The sequence below is a fragment of the Solea solea genome, chromosome 4 (assembly GCF_958295425.1).
Source record: "Solea solea chromosome 4, fSolSol10.1, whole genome shotgun sequence".
Lineage (NCBI taxonomy): Eukaryota > Metazoa > Chordata > Actinopteri > Pleuronectiformes > Soleidae > Solea > Solea solea.
Genome location: NC_081137.1, coordinates 11,492,253 through 11,504,416, shown reverse-complemented (window position 1 = coordinate 11,504,416; position 12,164 = coordinate 11,492,253). Strand labels below are relative to the sequence as shown.

The window sequence follows — 12,164 nt, the reverse complement described above, 5'->3', positions numbered from 1 at the left end:
AGAGGTAAATGCTGCCCTCTACAGTTTGAAGTCCTGAAACACAGTTCTTCTGCTGCTGACTGTTGGTTTAACCCCTCATCAGCCAAAACATCCTAAAAATCAGATCTATTTCAACATACTGTATCTGATATAAAATAAATGTAATGTAAAATGTATTTAAATGTTCAACATAGTTGTAGAACTAATCATTTTTAGTATATATATATATATATATATACTAAAAATTACATTTTTAGTTTGTGATTTTTTTTCAGTCAGTTCTAGTATTGGGTTTTCCTATTAGTTTTGATGGACCCTCCAGTTATTATTATTATTATTATTATTATTATGACTATTATTATTAATAACAATACATATACTGGGGAGATCCATCAACCCAGGTGCTGGTGTGTGGACAAGTGTTACTAACCTGGAATATAATTCACAAATATAACTTTAAAAAAACTGTCATTTCAAAATATGAACGAAATTTCAAAAGACATACAAAGTCATATGACAAGTCATATTGTTCCTCAAGCTAGATTTGTTTGGCAAAAAACTTGGATCAATTTATCCAAATATGCAGTCAAACTAATTTGACTTTACGTATACTTATAAAGGGTGCAAGAAAACCAAACGCTTTGTTTTTGTTTGTTTGTTTTATAGCAATTATAAACGGCCGGTACTCAAACTATTAAAATTAAGAAGTTTCGGTTTAAGTTATCTGTCCAATTCATTATTATGATTGTAGCCACAGTTATCATTTCTCAGGGTGTACTACATGACGTTCACATTCAGAGTCCAGTGTTAGTTATAGTCACTGACTTCTTGCCACACTTGTGTCTTGGAGGAACAGCATAACAACGGGACGACTTTAAATCATTGTTGAAAATGTTAAGGATAATCTAAATATAAAAGTTGTCAAAATGTGTAAAAATAAAAATGTTGTAAACATCACTAATGTCTTCTGATATCTTTTATTTACTGAAGGTTTTCATAATGATTTAGTAATACAGACATACATGCTCATATGGAAACTTAAACTTACTGGTACTAATTTATTTGCACTTAATGAGAGATGAAGCTTGTGCCAAAGCAAAGAAAATAAATAATCCCTCAGAACATTAAGCAATAAATGTGCACAGTTAGTTAAAAACACCAAATGTAATTATCTGTTCATGATAAATTAAAATCTACAAAACCCCAGCAAGTTTTGAAAGTTAATTAAATGTATACCAGGTCAAATTATGCCAGCTAACATACCTGAACTACTAAAGAAAAATTAAGAGCAATAAAAACATTGTAGACACATTCAACAACCACTTTGTTGTGAGCTGGCTGTAGTTTGGTTTTAAAACACTCTGTAGCACTCACTGATACAATTAAAATTGACTTTGAATTCAAGAAAAACTTAAAAAAAGTACATGACCTTCACTCACTCCCACTCAGGGCTGGACTGGCACTAAAAATCATCCACCATTATTGGTGAAACAGGATATTAATATGTACTTGCAGCTTGGGGATTTGACCTTGTTTGCCAAGTGATGTGAATGCACAGGGATAATTTCAAAACTTTTCGATGCAGGCATACAGTTTGGTACAATAATGTAACAGCCAAATGATAAAGCCTTTCTCAACTTCAAGGAGAACTACTAGTGAGAGAAATGATTGGGCTGGCCCAGTGTCAGTATAGGAAGTGAACAAATGTCCATACGTTACGTGTCAGCCCACACCCCGGCTAACACTGTAAAAATCTGATGTAATAGTAAATATAGATTAGTGCCCTTAATACCAGTATTGTCACTATCATCATTAGCTTATCAATAATGTCAGACAATCCCATGCTGCTACATGTTGTTCATTTTGCTGTTGGATTCTCCAAAATGTATATCTAATTTTAAACAAATTAAACTTAACTCACTAAGTACTTACATTGTGATTGTTCATCTTCAGTGAATGTCATGTGTGCAAGTGAAATAAAATAAAAAAAATAAAAAAGTGAATTGTGATTGTTCATCTTCAGTGAATGTCATGTGTGCAAGTGAAATAAAATAAAAAAAATAAAAAAGTGAAGGGACTTAATTCTGCAGGCCTAAAACTGCTGCATACAAGCCTGCAGCTACACCGTTCTCTGTCTACCGCCCCGGGGCCCACCAGGAAAATGCCTGGTATGCCAGATTACCATCATGAAAGAAATGTGTTGTTTTACATAGCCATACTGCTGCATTTACTTTATTATTACTCTCATTTAACCACTTCTTTTGAGCTTTTTATGAGTGTTACACCTGAAAGTGATTAGTCACTATTTATGCTGCAATCTTAACCAGGACTCCCTGGAAGAAGATATCTTGTATTGAAATAGGACCTTCCTGGCTAAATAAAAAAAACAAAAAACATTGGTAAGTAAGTAGTATGCACATGACCTTTAAATGTTGTTTGCCGCTGGACTGACTGGACACATTTTGCTACATTAACGTCTCTCCATTTCTTTTAGAATCACTTATAAACCGCGTCCGTCGGTGAAGACAATGGCAACGTTCTGCTGGACATTGAATTATCACGTTAGAAGCGGGAGAGGCGCCACATTGGCCTGTAATATGATCGCTCGCTAAAACCTACGTTTCCGAGCGCCAGTAAATGCAGCATCATAGCGAGGCGGGCGCGTGGTGCTATGGGTGGGAGTATGACGTCATTACGTACAGCGGGACGTCTTGTCCGTCTTGTGGACGCTTCTAGGAGATAAACAAAAAGGAAGGAAACCTTCGGCCACACCGTCGCGGCAAAATAGGTTTAAAAATTCAGGTTGTCGCCAGATTAGCGACCACATGTTACCTTCAACCGTTTAGGAAAGTATTACCAGGCGTAGACAATCATGGACGAGACGATAATATTTCGTATGAGTGCGTATTCCGAGCAAGGAGGGAGAAAATACATGGAGGATGTTGTCGATATAAAAATCGAGTACGAGCCGACTGCGGCGCCAGTTGAAGATTGCCCAAAGTCGCAGAGACACGGAGGAGCAGAAAAACCGGAGGGTGAGGCTACAACACAGACTGAAAATGAGACACAAAAGCTCGACGCTGCCGTCGAATCTGCTCCAGCCTCTGCTGTGTGGGTGGAGAGTCTCTCGAACGAGGACAGCGGCAACAACCTCGCACCGGCACCTCACGAAAAAGAGCACGTAGTCGACACGCGCAGGTCGGTGGCGTTCTTCGCCGTGTTCGACGGACACGGGGGTCGCGAGGCTGCACACTTCGCGCGCGACAATCTGTGGGATTTGTTGAAGAGGCAGCGTGGGTTTTGGTCCAAGGATCACAGTGAAGTGTGTGCTGCTCTACGCAAAGGCTTCATCGCTTGTCACCATGCGATGTGGAAGGAGCTACGTAAGTCATCAGCTCTCCGTTATTTGTCATTGTCTGTTTTTGTAATGCTGCCTGTTGTTGTTGTCGTCGTCTAGCTACTGCCCCACATTTCCATGACCACCACTAAGCGTTCACACTACAGACTACTGACCTACAACTGATGCATGTTTTCATCACATAAGTAAACAACACTTCTCGTTATAAAGTAGTTGTTGTGAAGTCTAGACTCCCCCCCCCCCCCCCCCCATGTCACCCTAAAATTTAAAGCAATAGCCCATAAATTCACTCTTTATTTTTAAATACCGTAGAAAAAAAGGTTAGGCTACATTCATATTAAAGCTGTAGCATGTAACTTTTAAAGACAAACAAATGTCCTTTACGTTCAGACCTATAAATGCTGTAGTACATATGCCAGGCCAGTATGTGGTGCTGTAATGCTGACAGAATTGCGAGGAGAGAGCTTGCGCAGTGAACATGTGTGCTGTATATAAAACTTGATTTGAATTTAGTTCATAATACAGTGTATACAATCATAGAAACAAAGAATATATCACGTGTCATAAAGTGAACTGACCAAACAGCCTTGATGAAGACTACAATGACGATAGTGACCGCAAATGCAAGCGCAAGAGAGAGGTGACATTATGACGTCATAGTTTTTCCAAAGTAGCGTATGGGTTGTTGACATGAAAACACAAGGGTGGTGCTTTGAGATTTTCCCACTCCAAAACTAGTGTTTCTGTGCTTTCAAAGTACTTTTTCACATGTACTTCCCCAAAGGGTATCAGCTGCACATGACTCTCTGTGTTTTTCAGGGTAGTAGTGTTTTTTTGTGTGTCACCAGGTGACATTTCCAGTGAGTGATGAGTTTTATGTCACAACTGATGGAGGGAAGGCAGAAGCATAACAGCTAAGCTAGTTATGAGAGTCAGCAAGGTGGCTGTGAATCGTTGGCATATGGATGCATAGTCGTCCTTTCAGAAAGCTCTGCATATTGTAGATACAGTATATCATAATGTCTTTTTAAAGTAGGGATGTAGTATTGGACTGTTTACCTACGTCCAATAATGCTGATATATCAGAAGGACTTAGACTGGTAACAGATACCGATATATATATATGTTTTTCCCTGGTCATTGAGTCTATTCCGTAGTGAAATTAACTTACTTACTTTTTCATACTCATGTTGCAACAGATGTAGGTACAAATGTGCTTCATTGTGCTAAATGAATGAACATTAATAAAATAAAAGTTGGAGAAGATATAAACAAGAAGTCAAGGATAGCAGCTTCTTCAGTCTACAGATTTAGTAATTAGTCACATTGGCGGATCTGTGTTTATCGATATCCGATTATACATTTTAAAGCCAAAAAGGCAATATTTTGTATCCCTATTTTAAAGTTATTTTGATCAGTTGACCGTCATATGGTCGAGGCAGATGTTTGTACACTCGGAGTCTGGTTCTGTCAGATTTCTTCCTGTTAAAAGGGAGTTTTTTGTCCCTCCACTGGTGCCAAGTGCTTGCTCAATGTGTTCCTGTTGGGTTTATATAACTGTAAGCTCTTGACCTTAACATGAAAAGCGTCTTGATATAATGTATGTTATGAATCACACTATACAAATAAAATTGAATTGAATATGTTCTACCTCTATCTATCTGTTGCCATGGATGAACCACTTCATTACTGTGAGGTAACTCTTATAAGCTATGACCACGTTTGCCCTGTGAGTGGTATCTGAATTCTGTCTTTCTTTCCCTTTGTCCTCTTACAGCGGAATGGCCCAAGACTATAACCGGCCTGCCCAGCACGTCGGGCACCACTGCTAGTGTGATTGTGATCCGTGGAATTCACATGTTCGTTGCCCATGTAGGGGATTCAGCAGTGGTAGTTGGAGTGAAAGAGAATGACTCTGATATCACACTCCAGGCACTTGAACTGACACAAGACCACAAACCTGAACTTCCTAAAGAAAAAGAAAGGATTGAACGCCTGGGGGGCAGGTGAGTTGGTGGGCGAACGACTTCTCTACGACACACAGTATTGTATTTTTATGTCCGAGTTTACGACTTTGGATTGATTTGATGTTTTGCTGTTTTGTCTCTGTAATTGTAGTGTAATGAAGAAATCTGGGGTGAACCGTGTTGTATGGAAGAGGCCCAGACTGACACATAATGGCCCAGTGAGGAGGAGTACAGTCATTGACCAGATCCCCTTCCTAGCTGTGGCCCGATCCCTAGGTAAGAATACCACATTTTCTCTTGGGATTAGACCTGGGTCATAATTTTGCATGTCTGCACAGGTCGGCCATGGCCCACATGACGTAAATGTTGCCACCTATCCATGTCCACTGTGATGTGCATGGGCAAATTCAAGCACCTCCACATTTCGAGACCTTGTGGACTGTACATGCTCCCTGAAGCACAATGGAGTCGTCACAGATAGTTTATCATGATATGATGATATCCAAAATATAAGACCATATCTGTTCTCATGTCATGATAGAGATAAAATATTGATATATTGCCCACCCTTGGACGGCAACCATGGAGACTTGTTTGAGATTATGTGAGGTCATCAGCCGGTGGCCAAACACGTACAACGATGGTCAAAGAATACAAAGACATACAAACTCCTGAAGAGGAAAAATGGCTGCTACTGGAGTAGAATGTGAGACTGAGTATGCATGTGTGGAACACCTCACTGATGCTTATCCTCATATCAGTATGAATGGAATTGCAGCTATTTACGCACATGTGAAACAACTCCACAGACATGAAAAGTATGATCCAGGCCTTAGTGTTCTTTGTGTATCAGAACTTTTTTTAATAATTGTTTCTCTCAAAGTGACATGTTTTATGATTTGCTTACAGGGGATCTCTGGAGTTATGATTTCTACAGTGGGGAGTTTGTGGTTTCTCCGGAGCCCGATACCACAGTGATGACCCTTGACCCCAAAAGACATCGTTACATCATCCTCGGCAGTGATGGTCTATGGAATATGATGCCTCCCAAGAATGCAGTTAATATGTGTTGTAGCCATGACAAAATGGTGGTACGTAATGAAACATGTAATACACAATCATTTCTGTGTTGTGGCAGCTTTTGAATTGCTTTTATTTTAAAAGAAGAAAATGTTCCTGAAAGTAGTCATTCCCAACCTTAAAAATTCCACTGCCTACAACAAAACCTAAACATCGAACCACGACCCCAGTGCTCACAATATGTGTAAAAATGTCCCGTTTTATTCTGCAAATTGTGGATATTGCTGATTTTTAAATATTAATTTGAAAGCACACAGTTGGCAGTAACAACAAATTAGCTAACAACAAACAAGCTAGCTTGCTAGTTCATGTTCGTATAGTTCCTGATTTTTGGGGTATAATTAACAAACGGAGGCTGTTGAAAGTCGACAGGTGGCGTTGGTTTATGAAATAATGTTGTTTTAGCAGCTCGCCTCAGGATGAGGTAGCATGGTGCTAACGGCTAGCTCGCGCTTGATGTGCGGCTTCGTATCCTCTGATTTCAGAGGTTAAAGAAAAATGTTTAACCTCTGAAATACTAGAGCACACACATGCTGTTGTTGTGATCATGTGGGCTCTACATGCATCCAACACATAGAGCTCACGTGATCACGGCGGGCGCTGCTGGATAGAAGTGCTGGAGCGGAATGGACTGCTTGTATCGGAGCGCTTATATCAGAGATTTTAGAGGCAGTTCGATATAATCCGATACTCGTTTTTTGGCTGATATCGGACCGATATCAGTATCAGATCGGGACATCCCTATTGAAAAGGGTCTCACGTTTGCGCAGCTTTAGAAGCACTAGGATTAAGTTAATCATGTCTCATGACTTATTTCTCTTTCTGCTGATTTTTGTAGGGACCAAAAGGAATGTCGTGTGCACGGCGGCTTGGGTGTACAGCACTACTTTTTTGGAAACAACGCATGCTCCGTGCAGACAACACAACCGTTATTGTCCTAGCTCTTCAGGACCGCGAGGGGCCGCCTATCGCTATGCATCAGGATGAGATTGTTGTTGACATGGCTACTGGAATTGACCATGTTCCATTCCCAGGCACTCCTTATAACACGTGTGAGGTCCCAAAGGTCAGTGACATATCTTTGCTGAACGCAGAGTCGACTCTGTTCTCTGACAATGGAAAAAATATATAGAATGTTTTTTTGTTTGTTGTTCACTGTTCAATGTTTTGTCCTTTTTACATTATGTTTTAGTCATTTTCTTAATTGCTTGATGGTTAAAATATGACACTAGCAGTTGCACTGTTGATATGAGTGGACCGCAAGTTCATCAAGTCACTCTTTTGTTTTCGGGGGCCAACAGGAGGAGCATGAGGATGGCATGTTTTATGAAGAAGATGAGATATATGGAGAAGAACATGGGTGGACATGCCTGGAGTGGTAGTCAGGTGACTGCTCACTAACAAAAAAAAGTACATACCTATTTTTTTTTATGTGATGTGAACTGACCACTTCCTTTTACATATTCTCTACTTTATCTAATCCGTTTGGAATCATATTATTATGTATTATTATTATTATTATTATTATTTATATTACTATGTAGTCACCGAACAGAGCTGCAGATCATCTGCTTCCTTAATCATATTGTTGACTATTCCACAAACTCATTTGTGACACTGACCAAACCAGTTCAAAACCACTAAATGTTTTTGTTAGTTAAAGACTATTATTATAACAAGTGCTCCAATTATTCCTCTCACTGTGTAATTTAAAGGCCAAAGGTAAATTATTATAATGGTTGCTGATAGAAGTAGACAATGAAAGATCTTTTTAAATGGAGTGATAGTTAAGGTTTATTTTAGGTGTGGTTGTATGAGACACTGAAACAATGTCAGCACTGACTGTGCTGTGTTTATGATCTGTGTCTCCGCTGTGCTCGAGACATGGGCGCGAGCTCTGTCTGAAAACATGGCTAGCCGCAAGGACACAAGGAAAAAACAGATTGGAGCACCTTTATGCCTGGTTTAGTCTAAGATATTTTAAGATGAGAATGTGTTTGCTGCTGTAACTCACCATCACACAAACTTTACTGACTGGAAACAGAAGTTTGAGAACCACTCACCCTCCCACACCAAAGTCTATAGAGAAAATCAGAATTTTTAGCTCACAAGGACACTTTGTTAAGTTTGGGTCACTTGGGTAAATGTAAAAAAAAGGATTTCAATCACTGAAGTTAGAAAAGAACAAATTTAAGCTTGAACCATGGCAGCAGCAGTGGATGAAATACTGTGTGCCATGTGCCATGATTTACGACGACAGATTTTCTGTAATGAAGTTTGGTGTGGCAGAGTTTACAAACCAGTTTCCAGTTCAAAAAGGCGATGTAACCGTGAGATTAAGTGGGAAACATATCGCAGACTAAAGCAAATGTAGATTTTATTAGCTGGGCCTTGTGTTAAGTGGCTAAAATCAGTATTTCCTTAACCCTAACCCTGGCTCCAGACACAGGAGGCGCACTCAGCCAGCGCCCATTAACCATCACTTAAATGCACTTCAGAATACCACATTGTTGACACTAATTGCTAACATCAGTCACGTTATAGGTTTCTACCAATGATTGTGTCATTTTACACGTTTCGGTGCACAGTCAACTTGTTGTAGGCTTCCACTAGGTATTGTGCAAAATAACAACTCAGCAAGTATATGAAAAAAATAATCAATAGTTCAAGTCAGTGAATAATCAGTGCCAATAAAAAAATCCATTCTCGTTTCTGTATATTTCAAAATACTATGAATATGAATAGATAAAAGAATAGGTTTTATGTTGTCTTATGATGTCTACTTTCTATCCATGTCATTTACTGTGCCTTTGTTCTCTCTAATCACTCGTTTAAATTCAGTAGTGCCATTTTAACACATCCTAATCCAAATGTGTTTTCAACTATTGTTTATGTACGTGAGTCATCTGTGTCTCATACTGTATTTAATGTTAATGATGGATGCGCAGCAAGTTGTGTTTCAAATTCCTGTCCTTATACACAACGAGTAAAAGGAGTTTTGATAGACACACCTAGTTGCTTGTTACGGCCTGTGGCAGAACAAGTGAACATAAAGAGGAGGAAATTGGTCCCAAAAATGAGATTGAAGGTTCCCGAAATATTTTATAATACTATTTTATGATACATATAAAATAGTATTATGTATCAGTTATTTTTTTGTAAAAACTAAGTCATGATAATAGATAATTATAACATAACTTTTGTCTATGTTTTTGCAGAGTGATGCAGTGACTGCTTCCTCCCAATTCAGAGAAAATTCCATGAGTCTACAGCGGGAGTTTGGTCTGTATGAAGCAGCTTTTACCTGACGTTGACTCTGTGACGGTTACACCGTCTCCCTGTGAAGGCTCCGAGGAGTTTTTACAAACAAGCAGGACTCGGCACATCTTGAACTCAAAGGTCCTGGTCACCTGCGCGGCCGGTTACAGCCTCGCAGCAAAGCAAGTCAGCAATTCAGCCTGAGTGTGGCTCAGAAAAGCGGAAACAGCACCTCTGAGGAACACACTATTCCCTTCACCGGCACCACATCTCTGCCTCGTGCGTGTGCTGAATCTGGTCTTATAAGAAGTGTTTTTTGTTTGTTTTTTTTTTACCCAGGGACTAGAGGGAAAAATCAGCATCATGTCCACGTTGCATATGTACCAGTTGTGCTGCAGCCCCCTTTTTTCCTAAGCGTATACTTTTATACAAAGTGTTTGTTTTTGTAAATATGTGAGAAATTTGAGATTCTAAACATGTTAATGTTTTAATTACCCTGCTTTTTTTTCTCCCCCCTCCCTAACCTCCCACCTCTTCAAATATTAATGTTTGGGAAAGTAAAAATTTTAGATTTGTCCAATCTTCACAGTCTATTTTCATACTTCTAAGTATGTACAGTATATCCGAAATATTTATTTAAAAAAAGAAAAAGAAAAAGATAGATCACTACAGTCAGTTCACAGCAACTGTATTTTATATTGTTTGGACTTTTACAGGAGTGAGGTTAAAACCTCAGACCACTTGTTCGTGTCTTTCCTCCTCAAATGAAGTGCCGCTGCTTTTAGTGATGGTCAGATTTGAGCTCATATTGTGCAGTTTGCAAAAATAAAGGAAGGAAGCAAACAGTGGTCTGAAGTAAACACGCGGGTATTCATTTTTTTTTAAGTTCGCACCCTTTTGTTTTCTTCACTATCTTTGTCCAAGTATGTACTGTTGAGATTAAAAGCTGTTATTCGACTAATTGGTGAATGTGGAGCATAGCATGTGCAGAGGTGTTAAAGGGTCAGTTCACCCAAATCAGAAGAAGTCGGTACATTTTCTAAGGCTACATTTACACTGCAGGTATTTTTGTTGCATATATCAAATTTTTTTTTGGAGGACCCATGTCTGATATCTGTATTTACACCACAGGGTGGTGGTGTTTTTAGGATACTCACCTGAAAATGGTGTCACTGTGAATTTTAGAAATCCTTGCCCCAAACCTCAGCATGAGTTTGTACCCTCATCCTCCGCTGCACAGGTTGAAGTCATGTGATCATCGCTTGTGAACATGTGTATTTACATTATTCACTTGTTCCATTGCATTATGAGATTGGTGTCTTGACATTCATAGACACACTTGCACTGATCTGATTCATATGTGATCCGACAATGGGGAGCAATAGCAGGTCTTCTTTCACTTTGAAGGTTGTAGGTTCAATTCCTGGCTCTGCTAATCTGCTGATGTGTCGTTGGGCAAGACACTGCTTTGAGTGGTCGTCAAGACGACAAGTCTTTTTTTCTATATAAAAGCAGAAAGACCAATATCTGAATCCATGTGCTTTTTTTTTTCCCCTGTTCACACCGTCATGGGTCACATCTGATTTGTGCCACATGGGAGGAAACGATCAGAGTTGTGTTTCATAATGCAGTGTAAATGCAGCTACCATTGCGGTGTCTCTCCAGATGCTTAGCTGTGCGATTTGAGTGAACTAGCCCTTTAATTGCAACACTTGTAATATTTATCTCTTTGCTGAATAATCATTGAATTCCATTCCAAGCAAGCATTATTTAATAATTAAAACTTTGTGTTAAAGCAGGGCAGACGGTCTTGACCAGAGTCTATACCTCAGTGTGAGACAGGTTACAATTTATTTTACCCCTGATCTTATTTGTGTAACGTGCAGTTTAGTATTCACCAAGGCATTAACCATGCATTGAAAATGTCTTCCACTTAATTGCCATGTGTTTTTTTTATCATTTGTAGCCTGTGTTTTAAAGGTCTAATATGCAATATTCCGACTCACATGTTTTAGAAATGCCAGACTCATATTAATATTAACTGCGGGGTCTCATCTCTCTGTCTCTACTGAGCCACATCTTACTCGCTGTTTGTGTCTGTTGCTGCGTTCAAGTGAAACTCGGAGCTTCCGCGAAACTGTTTGTGTTCAAAACGTCATTCCTCTCGCGAACTCATTTGAACGCAGCATATTCATGTACAGGTTGTAGCGTTTCCCGCGGCACTCGAATGCACCTGCTGGCTCAATAACGACACACAGAAGAAGGAGTGTGTTGATATCTGGTTCCTGACATTTTAACATGCATAATGTGGCACGTTAGACCTTCCAAACACTTGATGGTATATTGAATGCAGCGTGTGTGAAATGTGTTGCCTTCCGTTAATTCACTTTGCCTATTGTTGGCTACGGTGGACCAAAACGGCCGCCTCCTTAGAGCTGACCTGACTCTGGTATAAATATAAAAGGCTCGTTTTCATTTTATGAAAGACATTTCATACAAGCAGGTGATTATTCAGCTGTGAA

The 12,164-nt window shown here is 39.4% G+C and overlaps 1 protein-coding gene across 2 annotated transcripts; it reads left to right on the top strand.

Moving 5' to 3' along the window:
• Window positions 1–2,719: 2,719 nt before the first annotated feature.
• LOC131458768 (protein phosphatase 1D-like) lies at window positions 2,720–11,437 on the top strand. Of its 2 annotated transcripts, none has more exons than XM_058628014.1 (7): window positions 2,720–3,362; window positions 5,115–5,343; window positions 5,456–5,580; window positions 6,214–6,395; window positions 7,223–7,450; window positions 7,686–7,770; window positions 9,603–11,437. In XM_058628014.1, exons 1-6 carry the CDS (start codon window positions 2,852–2,854, stop codon window positions 7,764–7,766), a joined length of 1,356 nt encoding a protein of 451 aa, XP_058483997.1. In that variant the 5' UTR covers window positions 2,720–2,851; the 3' UTR covers window positions 7,767–7,770; window positions 9,603–11,437. The 2 variants fall into 2 exon arrangements, with proteins under 2 accessions (XP_058483997.1, XP_058483996.1); XM_058628013.1 differs by having other exon boundaries at window positions 7,686–7,794.
• The last annotated feature ends 727 nt before the right edge of the window (window positions 11,438–12,164 follow it).

Coding starts and splice junctions, on each gene's coding strand:
- LOC131458768 (XM_058628014.1), top strand. CDS start 2,852: ATGGACGAGACGATAATATTTCGTATGAGTGCGTATTCCGAGCAAGGA. Junction 3,363..5,114: donor TGCGATGTGGAAGGAGCTAC/GTAAGTCATCAG, acceptor GTCCTCTTACAG/CGGAATGGCCCAAGACTATA. Junction 5,344..5,455: donor ATTGAACGCCTGGGGGGCAG/GTGAGTTGGTGG, acceptor CTGTAATTGTAG/TGTAATGAAGAAATCTGGGG.